Consider the following 20,525-nt stretch of genomic DNA (forward strand, 5'->3'; position numbering starts at 1 on the left):
AGTAAGTGCTAGGGCAGGTTGCAGGCTGACTGAACTTTGTCAAAGAACAACTTGATAACTCTGGCAGCTATTCAAAAAGACAACTTGGAAAGAAGAAAAAAAAAAAAAAGTACAAGATGGGCTGGAAAATTGTTAGCCCACGCCCCATCATCCATTTCTGCAACCCTTTTAATTTTCAACTTAATTGTGTAACCTGAGGATATGTACCTATTATTTTACCCAGATCTTGCCATAGGAGAGATTCCTCAACCCTGTTTTACTAGAATAACTTAAAAGAATTGCATCTATTGGCTCATCTGGAAAGATTTTTAATATCCACAGCATTTCCTCTCTGTGTCCGTGTGAACACTGTCAGGTTCAGTGGCTGCATAAGAAACACCCTTAATCTCTCCACTTCGCATGCGTTTTCCTTTTTGAATAACCTCTGTGCAAAATGTACCCTTGCAAAATTATTGGAAAAGACTTTAAAAGAAACCTAAATCACTCACCTGGATACATGCCAAAGGCTCATTTGTCCAAATCGAATAGCCACCAACTAAATATATCCTACCGTTGTGGACAGCGACTCCAGACTCATTTTGACCTAAAGCGAAAAAGGAAATAGAAACCACTTTCAGTGTTTAATTAACCCTTTTAACGTCGAATGTTGGAGTTCTGTAATAGGATGCAAATGCACCTGGCAGTAACTCGACTGTTTCAGAATTCACAACATGTAAGAGTGAAGGTGAAGCATGAGGGCTGTTCTTTGCACTCTGCAGGAGCCCTGTACGGTGCTGTCCAGAGAGATACCCCAGATGAGCAATAAACTGAGGCTGTGCAGGGAACCATCTGCTGCCTCCTCAGTGGCACAGGGTTTTGTACACGTGTATTTCATAGGCAAGCTCCCCACCTGCCTCTCGGCTGCTATCATCACGCGTGAACATCCAAATAGACACGTAGGCTGAGAAAGCTGAATGCCCCTCACGTTCTGCCCACCCCTGTTCACCCCCTCATTCCTCCAGGTACAAGTAGGGTGAAAACCGCAAAAGATGCTGTGCAAGCTCATCCCCATAGCAACAGTCTCCTGAACAAGTTTGGAAGTTTTGAAGGATAAATACAGCCTTAAAAGAATATGCACTACACAGTGCAACAGGCACATTTACAACCAGTTGCAGAGATACAAAGAAAGGCTTAGATAGCTTCTTCAGGTGCAGGCTGTGGAAACAACCCACCAGGTTGTATCTGAGGAGAGACTACTGTCTCACAGCATTCAGAGGTATAGAGTCAGCTCCAGAATGAGGGTGCCTGCCGTGCCAGTGCTTTTGCAGTTGCAAATCAGATTATGTCCTCAAACATTCCTCCAGATAATAAAATAATCAACTGGAGAGCCAAAGGGATATGAAAAACTAATTTTGTCTGACAGTGTGTAGCTCCTTTTTAATCTATGTCTCTCTCCCAATGTCCATCAAGCGCTCTAATGACCTGACTCAGAAACCAAGCAACCCTTCTTCAGATCCCAGAGATTAAGAAACACAATGCAATATCTTAAAGAACAAAGTTGCTACAAGAGCAGCTTTTAAACCTACCAGGAGGAAGATGACATAAGGCAACTGCCTTATTTGTCAGATACTCATTTCCCTGACATGGTGTTTCTAGCTATCCTGAACTTCTAGATAAGCTCCTACATCCTTTTGTATCCTTTCCAGTGGTAGAGCTCAGAAATCAATTCAAAACCAAGTGGAAAAAAGATGAAAAGTGAGGTAGGCTTAGTTCTAGGACTCCTACAGCAGTCTGCACTGGAAGTTTTTGCAGCCAGTACTGTTATTAATTGAGCTCCAAGTCTACCACACAAGAGAATGGCCCCAACATTAATGCTGCCCTGTCCTGGAAACCCATCCTTTTCTGCAAAGCTATGTTGGTGCTACTCCGAGAGTGTGTCACATACCTGTCTCTCCCAGGGATTCAAATGGGTAGTTCATCTGGGAAATGTATCAGGTGGCGGTGAAATTTGGTTGACTGGGTGGCAGGAACATTGAGTTGCAGTGTGATGGTCAAGAAGAACTTTACAGACCCTGTAGCTAACTGAGCTGTTCAACTCATCCCTGACTTGATGGAACTCCAACAAAGACACCTCCTTTGGTGTAATTTATTAAGATACTGTTTAGAAATAAGTGATGGTTAACAGATATCAGCTTTCCCTGCCAGCAGGAAGCACAACAAAACAGTATTATGGCAGAGACATATCTGCCTGTTGTACACTCAAACAGGGAGCTAAACCTACCACTGCAGGCAAGCTTCCGGGGATTCAAAAGCAAGTACCGGTAATACAAGGACAAATTATTTTTGATTAATTAAATTAATGTGTACCTTCTTAAGAATTTAGCCTACGATGTGCTAAAACAAGTGTTTTGTAGAACACTGAATGCCAGAACAGTGTCTTCTTGGCCAATGAAGGTCCCTAAATCAGAAGCAATTGCAGCAGTCATAGAGTTCCACATACTAAAGGCACCTAAAGGGAAAAGAATTGATGTTTTATTTTAACAGTAGCAAGCTTCCCTATCTGGTGTACAATACTCACCTGTCAACATGTTGAAGCTGCAACGTGTCCACTGGTCAGCATCTATGCTGTAGGAGTCTATGTGCCGAACCAGAATCCGATCGTTGTTATAGTCGAGATCATTCCCACCTAACACGTAAAGTTTCCTTTGGACGGCAGCCATGGAGTGATACACTCTCCTTTGCAACATCGGGCTACGGCTTAACCATTTATTCTAGAAAGAGAAAGAGAAAACTTGTCTCAGCACTGCTTAGAGGCATACCTATATTAGCAGTACAATAATAGTAGCATGTTACTTGTGTTCTCCTTACCCTTGGCCAGAAATCACAGGTATGTATACTTGTGTTGTTCATGTGTTAAATGTGTGCTGGTTATAACACTGACTAGATATACTGGTCTTTCAACATGTGGTTTACAGTTCTCACATTTAAATTCATTAAAAGTATTTCTTGCTCTGTTTTTTTTCTGTTTAGCTCATCGGGTTTCAAAGCTTTTATTATTCTTTGTAATTCAGTAGCAAATCCTCCTTAAGCAAGACTATTAGATGTCTCCTTTGTATACAGCGCTAAAATTATCTGTACTAACTAGCTGTTATGAGAGAAGAGAGATTCTTCTACCTTTCATTACTCAGAAGCTTATTTGATCTTATCCTTGGGGAATGAAGCAACAGGGAAAAATTATTTCCTAAAGAATCTTCTCAAATGATTCATGTATTTGGTTTAATGCTAACTCTTTATTTGTGGGTGCTTACCAAGTAATGTTCTTTTGCATATTTTCCTTCCTAGTTAATAATATTCAAGAATTCTACCTGTTCAGGGGAGGGGCAAGAGGACACAGAAGAAGACGGATTAAAGCACAGTATTTTAAAACCAAGGAAACAATTGCTCCTGCTACGCTTACTGAATCAAATGACCTGGCAATGGATAAGATTAATTTATTTAAGTGGAGGAAGTTAGAATCTGTGAGGAAATTCTTTGCTTTACATGTGCTACCGCTTGCAGTAACTCAAGAGCCTCTAATACTACTGCCTTTTAACCTCCGCAATGTATAGCTATACATTTCAATGTGTAATAGTTGAATATTAGGCATTAATGTTTGCATTAGCAGTCCAGTCTCTTAACACCAGACTATAGACACCATCTGCTCTGCTAAGCCTGCCTGCATCCCCTGATTATATCTTTAGCTTCCTCCACTGCAGCGCCTGCCAGGTGAGCCGCAAAGCGCTGCAAAGGCAAAGAAACAGAGGGGCCTGGTGGGGTCATTTCTAATAAGCCGGGGTGTGAATACTAATCAGCGGTGAGGAAGCAGAGGTCACCCCAGCCGGCTTGTTGGCAGGTAGCTGTGTGCTCTGTGGCAGATGGCAGGCATTATCGACTCGCCACAAAGGCCTTGCGCAGAAGCAAGCGCTGGTGCTGAATGATAGAGTTATTGAGATTCTGTGCGAGATGCAAGCAGATGTGATGGTTTCCAGCACCCACCATAAACAATATGCCCGCAGAATTTTTAAAAAGAGTTTGTGTGTACAAACACGAAGCAGACCTTGTTTGAAGAATGCAAGTGCACAATTCCTCTGTAACTCCTTACTTGCCAGGCCGGGTTTCTCACCGTCGGCACGGCATGCTGGAGTAGCCCTGCCACTGGTAATTTGGGGTGCAACTTCCACATCGGCAAGTAAAGAATCAAAGCAAAAGACGCACAGCAGAGACACAGTATCTAAATATATGTCCCCCTCATAAGCGAAATAAGGTTGCTGCCTGTAATCACTACTTGGATTTAGGACAGAATCAGCATTCGTACAATCAGCGCATAAAACTGCACCTCAAAAAGAAAGAGGCAGGTGTGTCATTGCCTGCTTTCTGCTTCAGGACCCGTATGTGTTATGCTTTAAAAAGTCAGTGGGAACCACATGGCAGTATCCTGGCACAATTTGGTTCCAAATACAGCAATCAACCCTATTCCACAATCAGAAAAGTCAATACTCTTCCGCGTGGATGTAAATCAAGCTATGCAACTCTGATTGCAAGCTTAGGGCTTAAATTCCAAATACAAGCAAGAGGGCATAACCATGCCCTAACCCTCTGAAATGGTTACTGAGCCGTGCTAACCTAATCAAAACATACACACAATATATGAAATAATCCCTAAAAGATATTTTAGGTGCTTGGGTAACAAAATGATAGGCACCCTTGGAGTCAGCAGAATAAGTCACAGCCAGGTAGTATAGTTATGAAAATATGCAGAAAACAAAAAGCCCACACATGCAATTCAAAGCAGAAATACCAATGACAAGGAGCAGTCTTGATTTGGAGTATATTGGAGTGCACGTGGCCCAGGGCTGCTGGATTACCAAAAAAAACCCCCAAAAAAACAACGAACAACACACCAAGGAAAATAAATACTGATAAATACGGGGAATTTAAAGCATATTTCTGTATTTAATCTCAGATTTAATCTCAGATGTTTCTAATACCCACAAGCTGAAAAACATAGTAAGTAGTCAGGGTCTCCATTACTCCGTTAAACTCACACATTAGTACAAAGTGAATTTAAAACACCACTAATCCAGATGGTCAGCATTTTTAGCCTTACCAACTCATTGTATGTATTTGCTAAGACCTGTTTGAAGCAAAACATAGGACAGAAACACATGCAGCACAGATACCCACCTGCTTAGGATCATAGACCATGAGCCTGTTCTGATACTGTGCAGTATTTGTTACTCCTCCTAAAGGCAAAGTTTATACAGGTTAGGTTTTTTTCATATAAACAAAACCAGATCAGATCAGGTACAGAAAAATAACTAACTCTAGGGTTCATTTGCTGACATAATTACATTGCACACCACCACTTATGCTTACATTCCACTGCATTTTTTATTCCGGTTGCAACGTAATAAGTAGGATATTTGTCAAACATCTAAACCCACAAAATAACAAACAGCCCCCCCCCCCCCCCCCCCCTCCTTTGTAAAACTAAGTCTATGTACTAAAGAGGAGATAAAATTTGATATGTTTATAAATGACTGTGTATTCAGACCTCATCAAGATGCGAAGATATACCCTGTCCCTGTTCCAAGGAGTGTGCAAGTGTGACGCGGTTTAAAAGAGGAAGAGGTAAGGCTTGTATCAGAGAGAAGGAAGCGGTCAGAGAGGAGCTCTGCCTAACCAGGAGCATGACGTGGGACACTACTGCCAGCTGGAAAGCATAGTGCAAACCTGTGTGACTGTGTTTGCCTATATATTTGAAGGAAATCCTATATTTAGTCTGTATCACAGGGAGAACATCTTCTGTCTTAGTCAGACTTATTGTGTTAGGAGGCTCCTTCACAGTGACCAGAAACAACCAACACTACCATTTACTTTTCAATAATGTTTAGAAACCAAGGTAAAAAGCACTTCAGAAAAATCCAGAATGGACTCCGACCCAAGTAGATGCTGCAGACCAGCTGTTTACCTCAACACGGTATACGTTTAATGCCTGATCATCCTGGTCTCTACTGGGTTTAAATGGCAAATCTCACTGAGTAAACTGGTAGAAAAACTCTTCTGTCACAAGTCTGTAATCTTACCTGCATAACCATGTTCTTGAGTGTGCTCAAGCGCCCTGGGGAGGGACACGGTGTCACTGCAGTGCTGCTGCAGGTCCCACTGCCCCCTCTGTCACCGCCCCGGGCCCAGGGGAAGATGGGATCAGAAATAACACCTGCAAGCTGCACCTCACCTGCCGTCCTACCAGAGAGTCTGGACGTAACGAGGGCATGCCAGTGGCCACACACCAGTGAAACTCGTATAGACAGACAAGCTTTCTGTATCATAGTTTTAACCACACTTGTCAACGATGGACAAAATCCACAGCAATGAGAGGAAGGAATTTCATCTGTTGATGAAACATTTGTTGATGTTTCCCTTTTTGTGAGGACATCCCCTGTTTCAGAGAGAGCAGCAACAGAGCTGCTTTAATTCCTGCTGACTGAGCTATGGCCCAGTCCTACTAAAGCCACTGTGGGTTTTTTTCTTTTATTTCCAACCAATGTTAACATGGCTCCATGCTGGGGAATCCTCGTTTTGTCACCCTCCAGCTGCACCTAGCTCAGCATTTTGGTTCAGAGCGATACTGCGATTTTGAAGCAACTTGCCCACCTCTCACATGTCATTTTAGGCTGTAGGGTGGGACCGGTGTGCCTTGAAGTTAAACCAGGAGTTCTGCTCCAGATGTACAGCGGTGCCTAATGGGGCATAAGGGTGTGAAATAATAACTGGTCTTTCAGATGGTTTTGTACAAGCTGAGTACTGGGAATATCTGGTCCAGAGGACCACAATAAATCTAGTCCAAAGCAACAACTGTGAAGGATACATGGAGTTGATATAGAGAACTCGGCACCAAAGTGTTATCTGCTGATCTGCTCCTACTGGGCTGAACTACTTGCTAGCAGAAATGTACCCTCTGATCACTCCAAATAACTTCAGTGAGGCCCAGAATCTGTAGCAGAAACTACAGACAACCTGTTCAAGTGTCTTGTCTTCAACCACAGTAGCAGGGAGGAACAACACTGTTACTTGGGTGCATCTCTGCCAGCACAGGCACGGTAGGTAGCACAAGCTCCCAGCTCAGGGATGCTTACAAGCTAAGAGACAGCTCGGATGAGATGTAGTCTTTTCAAACTGTTTCCATCACGCTCTGCTACACACTGCCCATCACAGCACCTGTGAAGTACACATACAAGAACACACACTGGAAAGCAAGGACTGTTTCCCATGTCTAATCTCACAGTCTGTTTTGGTCTCTGCAGCCTTCACAGCCACATGCACAAAACAATCTTTTCTAATATGTTTTGTAATTTGATTTTCTTTTACATAGTTATTTTCACTCCTGGCGTAATGTTTAAAAATGAGATGTCATATTCATATTTTGAAAGATAAAAATCATAGTTATTTGGATGATTACCTTCAGAATGTTAAACTACATGAGATGCATCAAAAACACAGTGCTGGGTCATATATTTCCATTCAGAGAGGACACCTTAATTTGGGGGGGAAAGATGTGGAGAAGAAGAGAAAGAAGGGAGTTGCTTCCTTGTAAAATAATGAAATAATCAAATAAGCAAGATTTGCCTCTCTCCACAAAGAGCCCCTCATATCAAGTACACAGCTTACATTTTTTCCCCTGCAATATTGCTCATCTGTGGTGTTTTATCATTACATTCCCTTCACATACTGCTCTTCACTTTTAGATTAATCTGCCAAAATGAGATGCTAAGGATTTGCATACAGATTTGACTACACAAAAATAGATCTGGAATTAATAACAGTCTCTATATGTTTTAATTTCTTCTAGACTGGAGTACCCTTGCCTCCAGCAGTATTCCTGGCTTTGAAAGTCATCAAGCTGATTTGTCTGCTCTTAGGTTATGATGCCACATGCTGCTACACTGTCCCCTGCAATCAAAGTGCTCGCAGAGATAGATTCCATGCCTTCCCCTAACAAGTATATTTTATAGATTGGCAGTTTTGATCTCCCCTCCCCAGGGGGATAATCTGCATCTTAACAGGTTTCTATAGATACATCTGTCATTAAATATGCCATCTTATATCTGCATCAATTTTCAAACTCAAGTTCCTCCTAACTTTGAAGTGCTACAGCAAAAGTTTAAAATTTTCTGCCAAAATTCAAATTTAACAAGTCTGTAATGTCCTCTTGAACTAATTTTAAAACAATTCCAGGGAGCTGGGAAAGGGCAAAAGAGCAGCAATATGTCTCTTAAAAAATGGGAAAAGGAAAAGAAAAAAGTTTAAATAGTACTAAAAATAACACATATTTTCCCAGAAAAAAAGGTATAATTCCAAGATAATTTCTTAAACTTCTCTGCAGTGATTTCTATCAGGACAGAAGGGGAATGGCAGGGAGGCATTGTAACAAAATGTAAAAAGAAGTATTTAAAAATACAAACCATGCTATTAGATTTGATGTCAAACAATAGCAGCTAAAGGGGTAGTAACCCATCAGTTACAGAAAGAGGATAAAATGTCTGGCTGGGTAAATGACAGAAAATTTACAGTTTGGTCAGCACTTGCTGGGGTTTACGAACAGTGATGATTGCACCACTTCGACATGAGCAGCTTGCTTTGAGGACTAGAGTTTCTGGGAGGCAAGGAGCTCCCTCAAGACAAGCCTGTGTCTTTCTTGCTTGTACAGACACGAGAAGACACTCATGAAAAGCCCAGCATCCAACCCCTGGGCTTACAACGCTTTTACACTACCAGTCACTGTTTTGCACTCCCTCCTGGCAGGCTGTGAGCCCTGCTTTTTAAGCCCTCCAGGACCCCTATTTCCCAACTCACGGGTGCCCCTCTACATGAGGAAGTTGCTGGAGGATTCCAAGACCCACCTTGTCCAGCTCTTCCCTACAGATGGAAAATATTTTGGGTTGTTACAATCCCCTAAACAGTTCCACAAAGTGCACTGAAAAACACCTTCAGTAAAGACACTTCCAAAAAGAGAAGGGTGGGAGGCAGTAGATTCAACAGCATTTTCCCAATCAAAGATTTATAATCCATATTTATAACATGTCCTAGTAAGACCCCTGTATGACTTATAAAATCTAATCCAATACAAATGCCCCAGAAAATCTCACAACTCTTTCCAAAGTCCCCAAGTGCTAGGCTGCACGCACGAATCCCAGTTCACCGGGAGACGTGTAAAACTACATGTTGGCAAAGAGCTCCCGGGTGTATTGCTTCCAGCAAACCCAGGGAATATATAGAAACTCATGACATGCACCCCAAGGTGCTCTGCTATTTTAAAATAGAAATCTCTTCTCTCTTATGTGTCTGTGTGCTAAACACAAGACAATCCTTCCTCAACATGCAAGCCTACTGCCTTGCACTTCAGCCAGCCCAGAAAGGACAGCTGAGCTGCAGCATGTTCTTCCATCCTAACGAGTCCCCTGGAAGACACCACCAGCAGCTCCAATTAACACTGTTCCATCCCGGATGCTATCTAGCTGCAAACAAGAGGGCCACAAGCCCTAGTTTGTTTGCACTTTGGTTTTGGTTTGTGGGTTTTTTTAAATCATTAAAGCCTGATGTTTACATTCAATCCAAGTAGAATCAATGGCATCAAACCTATAACACCCATGCTTGAAAGGTGTGAGATCCAGTACCCTTATTAAAATATAATAATAATAATAATACACTGTTCCATGTACAAACTAAGTCTGGACCACTGAGGCAATTTTTATGTACTTGCTGGTCTCCTGTTTCTGCTAATTTCTGTGCCAGCCACACTGCAAAACTTGATCGGGTTAGATACCACAAATTCCTATTTATTCCAGATCTATTTTTCATAAAATAATTTTAAAAGCATTTACTGAGAAAAAAAATTTCTTCTTCCCACAACTGCATACTGATAATAAGGCAATACTTTTCAACCCAAACCACCTGCAAACTCAGAATAATTCTCCATGATACAGGTTCTCGATCATTTCCTTGGACAAAATCTCCATTAAGGAAAAATATAAGAATAAAAAAAGAACCTTGAATTTTGAAGAGAAAGCTGTTAAATACAAAGCAACTGTATGGGGTTGGCTTGTTTACCCCAAGTTGAGTTTCCACGTGCATGTCAAGATGTGATTTTAGCTGACACAGGTAAGGTCAGCAACTCAGACCTCTGGGAAACAACAGCACAATACCTCGCTTTAGAGAAGACTTTTCATGTGCTAATCTCTTGAGCACTTGAGGCAGAGGGGAAGCCTCCTAATCCCCAGCTGCAGGTGCAGCAACGGCCCAGAACTGAACTGCCTTGGTAGAGGTTCCCTGCCCTCTCTGTCCCCAGGGGCACTCCACCTGTAAGGGAGGAGGAAGGTTAAGGTGCAGAGAAAAGCAGGTGTCCAGATTTGCATGTGCAGGGCAACAGGCATAGGTCAAGTTCTCAGTCTTATGGAAAATGTTTCCCTGCTCTCATAAGGAATGATTGTTTGTAATGTTGAATTCCAAAGGGTCTGGTGCATCTTGTTTCTCTTTCACTCAAATACTTCACTTTTCAAGCATGTGGCATGCAATTCATTTGTGAAATGGGTCATGGTGTCAGATGTTAACTGGGGCCTGTGAGATTCATTTTTCTACAAAATTTCCAAACCATCTGCCCAATGCTGTACTGTCAATACAGAGAACTTATTTTAATGAGTTCTCATCTATTTTTTAAAATAATAAAATAAAATAAGAGCTGTGAAAAAAATAAAAAAATTGAGAAAAAATAATGACACAAACATAAAAATATGTTCTACAATATATGGAGCTCAGAAAACTTGACAGCTGAACCCACTTGTGCTGACCAGAGGGTCCGATTAGTTCCAGAGTGCAGAAGGCTCCCTCTGAGCCTTCTGGCAGGTTAAAAACTTCAAAGAGGTGGTGGCATCTTAAGAGTCCCTCTGTCACCTGAAACACCAGCCATCTATCTCCTGTTGCCAGTGTGAGCTTATACTTGTACAGCATTTTGTTTAGCACATTTCCTTTCCCTGATGCCTTCGCCATGATTTTATGCTCTATTATTTTTGATTCCATCTCATATTTGTCCCAAAGGAGCAGCAAAATAAAGCTGAAAATTAATCCCAATAATAATAATAGAAACCCCTTAAGTCCAGGCAGCTTTTGATTAGCAAAGCCTTTGGAAGACAAGGGGCTGTAGCAGAGGCACTGATGCTTTGACTATAGAGTAAGTACACAGTCAGTGTTTGGGTCATGTTTTGATTAATATCTTCACAAATACAAAGGCTAGAAACTTGTATTATCCCAATTTAATTTGTCCACTTACTAAAAAATTGGGCACATTTTCATGGTTACCTTGCCAGCTGGTAGTAGCACTGACTTTGACAGCTCTAGCTGATGACACTTATTTCCCAGAAAAAGCAGCAGGAATACAGTTCAGAAACATCCCTAACTCAGACTAAAAATTTTAATTACTTCATTTTAGGCCACATACTTCAAAATTAGGTTCCCTCCTGCATTACTGATGACTTTATGCTAACACCTTACATTTGATGATGAACGGTGGATTTTTTTCAGCAGTGACTACTGATAGTTTTGGAACAACAAAACATCTCTCTCTACTGTTCCCCTGCCCCTGAATATACATGTAGAGTGAGCTACATTCTGGCCCTAAGCAATTAATTAATAATAGAAAGTTAGCTACACATTGCATCTCCATCTATTTTTATTTTTAAAATAACTCTATTCAATACACAGAAACTAGTTTTCAATCTGAGTACATAATTCAGATCAATACCCTACTGAAGTATTGCATAGTACGCTGTCATACCTCATAATAACCTGTCAGAATCCAGCACCTCAAAACTGCTAAGCATTTTCTCAAAAACTATATAAAATACAAAAAAAAAGCCCAAAACATTGCTCCTTACTGTGACTTTACAACAGAAATTACGTTGGTAGCATTTTCAAATATAAATGGAACAATACTGATGAAGTATTTCTTGTTGTTTTGCCCAGTTTTAAAGAGTTTATCTAATAGGCTTCCACTTACCTCTGCCCCTGATTCTACAGCTGTATTAGAAGCATATCCATGAAAACAATATCACACTGTTTCATAAAATAAATGCAGATAGTATTTAAATACACAGGCAGGCAGGCATTTCACTTCTGTAACTAAGCACATTAATTGAAATTTTCCCTCTCCTAGCATATCTGGAAAGATTAGTCCCACATTTGACTTAAAAATCCCTACCAAAGACTTCCTTGGCTTGGGGTTTTTTTTTGTTTGGGTTTTTTTTGTTGTTTGTTTCGTTGATTGGTTTGGTTGGTTTGGTTTTTTGTTTGTTTTTTTTTTTTTTTTTTTGCTTGTTTGTTTGTTTTTTACAGAAAAATATGAAATTAAGAAAACGTAAACATTACTTTTTTTGTGTACTGGAGCAAGGGCCACACACTAGTGGACGTCTCTAATGCTTTTCAATGATTTCATAGTAAAATGCTTAACAATTTCCTAAAAAGCCCTGTTTTTCATAGAGACTGAAAAATGTAAAACACAGGAGGGGAAAAAAATAATATCGAGACACAGCAGTAGTAGCATCCATGTATTTGAACTGCCCATCACATACACACAGCCCCCTCCACAGATAAAATAGGTAAGGTAGTGAATAAACAGGGTAATGCTCTGAACTGGTACCCAGCTGGTACCATAAAGCAGAAACCCTCTGTCTCTATGTATGTGGGTCTCAAAGCCCACCAAGTGCGTACTTCAGGGTTAGCACAAACTCTACAATACTCCTTCAATGCCAGTTTCTGAAGAATGTGACTCAAAGCATCTGACAGCGATCTTGGCAATTTTCTATGTTCCATCATGCTTTTAATTTCAAAGTCATCATTCATTGTTTTAGCATATATGTATAAAATTAGATACCCGTCCTGCTACCTCCCCCACCAATGCTTGGGAATCCATCCCCATAAGGCACTTATTCCACATGGGCAGAAAGGTACATCTGTAAGTTGCTCCACTAACTTAAATGACATACTTTCAGAAGCACAGCGAAGGCCTAAGTAGCTAACTTAATCTTTTGTTCATATACCATTTTTTCACCAGAGGCAGCCCAGACCATATTAAAATCCCCAGAGGGTATCTACAGTGAAGATGTCAATCACCGAACATTTTCCTCAAGGACTAGCCCCATTTACTCATTAACTTCCTTGATAAATATTACAACTTTATCACCTTCCATGACACACTTCTTACTAAAATGTGGATGTTTTTCTGTCAAATCTTCTGTAGACAGCATTGACTTTATTCCAAAATAACTAATACCAGAAAAGTCACTATAAAGACTGACGACACAATGTCCTCAACTCCCATCCAACGTGCACATGTAAATTAAAAGGTATATCAGACTGCGTTGCAAGAGATATGTTAGTTTAAGATTACAAGGCCTTTCACCTACCTGTTCCATAAAGCTATGATTACACCTAGGCAGTCCTGTGCACTTATTATGGCCAGTCAGAGCCCTACATGATTTCTAATAAAGGCCATCTTGGCCTGTTACAACATCCTGAAGAGCAGGTGGGAGCAATTAATAGATCTGCCTTCAAGCCCTGGATTGACACAAGCCAACAAGGACTTAATTCTCCATTTCATAAGCAGGAATAAATGCAGTGGTACCAGACCATACTGCAGAAACCGGGTCTTGGTTTTTTGTTGTTTAGGAAGCACCCAGAATTTGTCATTGGAAATTTGTCCCAAAGTGCATCACCATTCCCATTCACTGTGAGGTATGAATGGCGACTGGAGGTAGCTCATGGGATATACACAGCTTTGAAACACAGAGAGATATTTACCAGACAAAAAATATTGTATAGGTACGTTATGCTCCTATACTTCTAATCTAAGGCTTGATTGTATGCTTCTAGGTTTAAATTCTTTGAAATATCCATCTCCTAAGACAAAAGTTGTTAAGACATATAAACTAAAGATTTATTACTTTCATTCAAGACAGTATTTTGGTAGTTTGTTAGTACCTCAAACCGTGTGAAACATTTTCTACCTGATATCCAAAGAAGACCATCCACCACATATCCTGCATGGCATGAGAGCGATCGATCAAAGGACTGTACAAAGGTCCACTTGTTCTTCTTGGGGCAATAGCGTTCCACTGTAGGTAACACTTGACGCAATTCATTTCTGCCCCCTACGGCATAGAGGTATTCATCCACCGCTCCCAGCACGAAGTGTTCCCGACAGTTCTTCATCGGGGCTATCTCAGCCCAAGAGTTAGTGCGGGGGTCATATCGACAGGCAGTTCTCACCGCACAAGTGCGCCCGGTAGAGTGCTCTGCCTCTCCACCAGCTACAAAAAGAAAGTCTCCCATGACAGCAACACAGTGGTGGCTTCTCCCTACAGGCATAGGTGCTAGCTCGCTCCAGTTTGCGATCCCTGCGATATGAACGTTCTCTTGATCTACCGGATTGAAGTACCGCAATTCCTTCACTTTGCAGATTTCACGTTTTTTCCCACCAATTATGTAAAGAGTGTCTGACTGGAAGCGTGGTTTTGTCCTTCTGGTTTGCCAGACTGGCTGTGCATAGACGCTCTGGTGGTAAGCCAAGGCCTCATTAATAAGTGCTGTTGCAGTTTCACTAGCTTGCACAAGAGGATGAGAAAGAGCTACAGTGTGCAGTGTATCCACATCCATAAGGCCAAAGCGGACATACTGGAGAAGTTCATCCATGTACTGGTAGCGGCAGTTATGTTCCAACCACCTCACAGCCAGCTAAAAGTGGGGGGAAGTGGGGGGGGGGGAGGGGGGGGGGCGGGGAGGAAGGGAGAAACAAGACACCAATTACTTGTGTACAATTCTTGTTAAAATTTGGTCTTTTGAAAACTGCTTGCATTCCAGGAGCAGCTATACACTTGCCTCAGTAGTAATATTTATCAATATAAAAAGCAGTTATGAAAGCATATGAGTCAGCATAAAAGCCGTCTACTAAAACTCTACCTATAATGTACATAAGAGCATTGTATTGCACCACTCCCCCTAAATAATTTCCTAAACATTGTTGGATTGCAATACTGCTACGCAATACTCTCACTGTGCAAACCGTTAGCGATGTAGGAGACCGCATTATCCCAGAATCAAGCTGCTGAAGCAATACTATAAATGCAGGGCGATGGGATCACTGGAGACCATGGGTATATTAGCAAGAAAAGTAGGATTATGGTTAGATGATTAGAAAGAAAAGCCCTTTCTCCCCCCGTCTTTCATTCTGTTTATGACAAAATATTGAAGGAATGTAACAAAATACATATTGAATCCTTCAGTATTCTTGTTCCTTCTCCATTTATTTCATTCATAAAGTGGAGAGAAGTGTAAAGGGACCAGAAATTAAGCCAGAGAAGAAGCTCTGCTGGTTTGGGACTGACAGAAAGCAGCAAGGAAGACTCTGAAACTGTCCAGGAATTGTACCAGGGATCAACAGCCAAGATTAAACACAACCTTTCAATTACATACAGAATCCAACCAGGTCTAAAAAGAGGCTTGGAAGGGCCTAAACCATTTCAAGGGCTGTAGTATAAGATATTCTTTAAAATCTCCAGTGATGAGGATAGCCAAATTTCCTCAGGAAAACCATTTCCATGCTCAATTATCCTCTCAGAGAGACTTTCCTTTCACCTGTGCAGGAGCTCTAAACCCTTCAACTCATTGCCCCATTTTCCACCTGTGGGTTTATATTCCAGAGCTCTGGAACTCCCAGAGCAACCCTTGAAATTCATCCATCCTACAGAATGAGCAACAGTTTACTGCTTTCCTTTTCTCCTCTGCCTTCGATGCATTTTAACGTGTGTTGCAGTTTCCTCTTCACTGAATCAAAAAGTCTCTCAGTCCGTCTTGGGTCACATTTTCTACACCTCTGGTGTGTGGCTCACAGTTCTCTGTTATTGAAAGGAAATGCTCCTCTTTCTTAATGATTACTTCTGAAAACTGGATATAATCTTCCTTTTAAGGCTGTAGTAGTAGCAAATAGGAAGGATCTCTTTGTAACACTCTATGCCATTCTTGTTTGTACATCACGAGACTGTCACTGCGCTACAACATCACTGATTCATGTTTAAGCTTATGGCTGAGTACTATACTCACTTCTTTTTTCTGCAGAACCTCCACAAAGTGCCGTGCTTTCTCTGTCGTTACTGAACTCTACTATTCACTTCAGGCCACTGCTCCAATCTGTCAAGATCATTCTCAATCCTAATTATATTTTTGAAAGTGCTTGAAGACCATTCCCCCTTTCTGATTGTACAAAAACATAAACCCCACATTATTCTTTCATCCAAGTTATTAACAAAGACATTGACTAGTTCTGGATGAGGACAGACTCCTCTACTTGATATTTCATTTCATTCTGACAAAGAACTCATGGAGCAGAAGTTTGTAACTAGGTGTGCGATAATAACAGTTTCAGCTAAAACTACCGTGTACTGCTCATGGAAATGTCACATGAAGGAGCTGAAAACAAAGGCTCCTGTTACTCATGGCTTTCATATACACAGAAGTATATAAAATTTATTGCTGCTTCAGTATTCTGTCCAAGAGGGAAGATGACAAAACAAAATCACCTTCTCATTAAGATTAATTTGAAACACTTTCTCCACCATGCTATTCAACCACTGTTGAACAAAGAATCAATGAAGGGCATCAAAAATTGCAACAGTGGTTCAGTCAGTTAAATGCTGTATTGAGTTTCAAAATATGCATCAGCTACGTGTATTCAGAATGGTTACTAAAAATGGCTTTAATTAAATATATTTGAAAGTGTTTATGGACTAGAAATCATTGAGCATTATATCCACATGTTCTAAATCCACCAACTCTGTCAGGTGTCACCTACTGAGTAGTTTTAGGCAACTCCCTACTCCATGTCTTAGGCCATGTGAATCATTCCTCAAAGCCTTCAGAGGCACTTAGCTCTCCTTATTGACTAGTCACTTGAAACTGAAGTCAAATTTAGGCCGTCTTCATCATGATGAAGATACCAAATGCATTCATGCCAACTGAATGACGTATGGGTTGCTGTATTAAAAGAGAAGAACTCACAAAACGCGCTTAAAAAATTATCTGTCATCACTTGCATCCAACAGATTTGTTTCTTTTGCTTATAGTTCATGCCTTCACTCACATAAAAAATGGCATCGTGGAGGTATCACCTGTGCCATAACAACAGACACTACAAGACTCTTAAAAGACATGCACTAACATAAACCAGGTCTTGGTAACCACAAGGCTTTTAACGGAAGTTTAACATTAATGCCTCCTAAGATCTTAGAACTTCATCCTTCCTCTTTCCTCTATCATCCTTCCTCCCTCCCCCCAATAAATACTATATAAATACACAAGCAACACCACATAAATTCATACCATTCAAAGACACAGTATCTGCATTCGTTTGTGCATATGGGACGCGTGGCAATCTGCAGCAGAAGGGATGGGCATCCCCATTACAATACATTTTCTCCACTGCATGAAGTTTGTCAAAAACAACTTGGTTCATGCTGAGTTAGGTCAGTACTGAGACTATTCCTGGAGTTGTAAAAAAAAGGTTTCACTTAAACCAATATTGCTTAACATTTCTCTAAAATCGCAGAATTTCTGATCCACGGCAGCAGTGGTGCAGTGATACAAAGATTCTGCTGGCACTCACAAGGAGATGTACAAACTAGTCCTGGTCTTGAACCAAGAAATTTCTCCATCCTTTCCTACACTATTTCATCCCTGTTCATCTGTCCTGCATCTTTATTTATGATAACTTTTTTACCTTTCCAAATTAAATATATTGCAATTTCATTAGGATCCTATACATTCTGCACCTAAAGGTATCTTTGGTCTACACTACCTTCTGACAAGCAACTGCAACAGCAACAGGGAGGGTAAGGTAAATCCCAGGCTGTCGTTTGTGCAGGTTGCTGCTCTTACCAGACCCCAAATCTGAGGTCACTTTGCAGTGGAGTACTGCATTTTACTACATTCATTTAGAAAGCAGGGCTAAGAACCCTGCACATCACTATGACCTGGATGGTCTGTAGGCACCTGATAAACAGCAGAGAAACTCTACTGGGTCTTAGGGAGGCAACAAAGGTCTGGGAATCACAACGGGTACTACAGAAGCTCCTGTCCAAATCAACTCATGCTACTGTTTAAACATATTTTTGGCTACAGTATTCCATGTGACCCACACCTTACCTGCGGCACTCCAAGGCAGAGAAAAAGCCGTAAGAGCTAAAAGCTGTAATGTTTTTATCTCCTTGTCTTGCTATTGATAACAATGACTGTTACTCAATTTTAAATACCATAAATTAATTTTGGGACAATTCTTTAAAATAACTGCCAGGAATTTAAGCTACAAATGTAGATATTTCTATGTATATTCATAGAATACAGGACCTAAATTGTGACACAAGGCTACGGAACAGGTCATATGGTTTAGGGTCACTCAAAAACTTAGCCTTAAGACTACCACACTTGTTAGGCAGCACACATTGTTATGGTGGTCTCTAGCAGAACCTAGTGTCTCACACTATGTAGGCATGGAAGAAAGTAGAATTATCGCTGTGGGTGAACAGATATTCTAGTCACTGGATGGTCTGGCAGCTATTGGAAAGCTGGAGAAGTTCAGAAGAATGAAAATTAAGTTCCCAAACAAGTTTTTTGCTTTTAGTAGAAATAGTTACTGATGGACTGTAATACAATTCTACATTTCCTTCAGTGTAGAGGTGGCAAATAAAACTCTCACGAACATATGGCAGAAGCACGATTCCATAGAATTGTATCAGCAAGCACCTGTATATTTATCAATACAAGTTCTACCACCTTTACTCAGTTTTTGTTTAATTCAGACTCAGAAACTTGGTGCCTACAAAGAAACTCCAAAATTCACCCCATCTATACACTAATTAGAGTGACAAATTTTTAGCCTCTTTGGCAGCGGTGACTAGCAACTATAATCAGTATTAGCAAAATAAACTCAAAGTCATTATACACTTTATGACACTGAAAGGAAAGACATTCAGACCTCTGCAAGGAGACACCAATAGCACTTGACATTACAACTGTGTTTAAAACGCAAACAAGTAAGCAAGGCGGGGGGTGGGGGGGTGGGGCGTGAAGACAGAGACACCATACACAATTTTGAGGTTTAAAATATTTGTATTGCTGCTAAATAATTAAAAAAATAAGTAAAGACTCCTACTCCTAGTGCCATTATAGGCAAATTCTGTTTAAACTGCTAGAAGCTTCTTTTCTATTAATTTTAATGTATGAATATGTGAGAAAAGGAAGCTAAAGCCTAGTGCCTATATCAACTTTAATAAATAATATATTTTGCCATATTCATCTTCTAAACTAAGTAAATGACAAAAGTAGACCCTCAGAAGGACAGGATTTTCAAACCAGATTAATTCCCTTATTCTAAAACCTTAACCCAAAGGATTTTTCTTCTCCAAGGTTACACTACTTGATTTAGCAATGGAGTACCTTCTCAAAACAGAAGAAAACAGACGGAAAAATGTAACGTGTCACAGTTGGAGCATACATCGAAGCAGATCTGTATATAGGATTGTGATTTCACTGCATTTCCAGCAGCTGCTTCTGCTTCCAGCATGGTGCTTCAACAGTCCAATTCACACAGCCTCAGAGTGCGGTCCTTCCCTCCCTGCTGTTAATGGTGCATGTGCCACACACATACCACAGCCGGAGAGGACACAGAGGCAGTGGAGGTTAAAGCTGAATTAAGAGTTTCCCTCCTGCAGCAGGCAACCCTGCAATAAATAGTTACCTGGTCTTTTGGGCTGCCAGCTATCCCAGGAAGCGAGAGAGCCCGGCGCGCCTGTGCCCTGCCTGTTCAGCATCCCCCCGCGGCCCTTTGCACGCCACTGTGCTGGGAACATGCCAGACCTTCGCTTGACATCACAGCAAGTTTTCTAACCGGAAAAGCCAAGCTACTTTATGAGTGAAAAAAGCTTGAGACGCTCATTAGACCCAGGTTCACTTAGAAACTACTTTAAGTCACAAAGTCAGTGTAAGGGAAAGTTTACGTCTGCTGCTCTGGAAGGGAAAATGCGCCTCCAGGCCTGGGCTCTGTGGGAGGCAGGGCCAAGGGAACTCCATTACAGTCATCCTGGTGTGCTCTTTAGTTGATGTATTCACGTTGTAGCTGCGTGGACTGCAAAGGAATTAGGCTAATTTATACCATCTAATGTCTCTAATAACTGAGATGAAGCCAAAAAGTGACAGTAGTGGAAAAAAATGAGGGTTTTGAAGTTGGTTTTGGTTGTTTTGTTGTGGGTTGTTTTGTGGTTTTTTTTTTTGGGGGGGGAGCAAAAAACAAATAAAAGGAAACAAATTCTATACAGTTTCAAAACAACGAATTCACACTGTCTTATTAAAACAAATGGAAATCTTAAATACAATAACAGAGTGAGCATTCTCATTTTAGGAGAAAGGAC

General features: G+C 40.9%; 1 protein-coding gene across 6 annotated transcripts in view; it reads right to left on the reverse strand.

Annotated features, from left to right (window-relative positions):
• The window catches only part of KLHL32 (kelch like family member 32), a 136,302-nt gene that overhangs the window by 6,612 nt on the left and 109,165 nt on the right, over window positions 1-20,525 (reverse strand). For 4 of the 6 annotated variants that reach the window (XM_080389048.1, XM_080389046.1, XM_080389045.1 and 1 more), the window contains 4 exons: window positions 14,076-14,802; window positions 5,203-5,261; window positions 2,558-2,750; window positions 489-583 (listed from right to left, as the gene is read on the reverse strand). In XM_080389048.1, the coding sequence (XP_080245174.1) occupies window positions 489-583; window positions 2,558-2,750; window positions 5,203-5,261; window positions 14,076-14,802 (1,074 nt within the window). Of the gene's footprint in view, window positions 1-488; window positions 584-2,557; window positions 2,751-5,202; window positions 5,262-14,049; window positions 14,803-20,525 lie in introns of those variants that run through there. The other 2 variants (XM_080389050.1, XM_080389049.1) reach the window with 2 other exon arrangements.

This window comes from Falco punctatus (genome assembly GCF_963210335.1).
Source record: "Falco punctatus genome assembly, chromosome: 5".
NCBI classification, from domain to species: Eukaryota; Metazoa; Chordata; class Aves; order Falconiformes; family Falconidae; genus Falco; species Falco punctatus.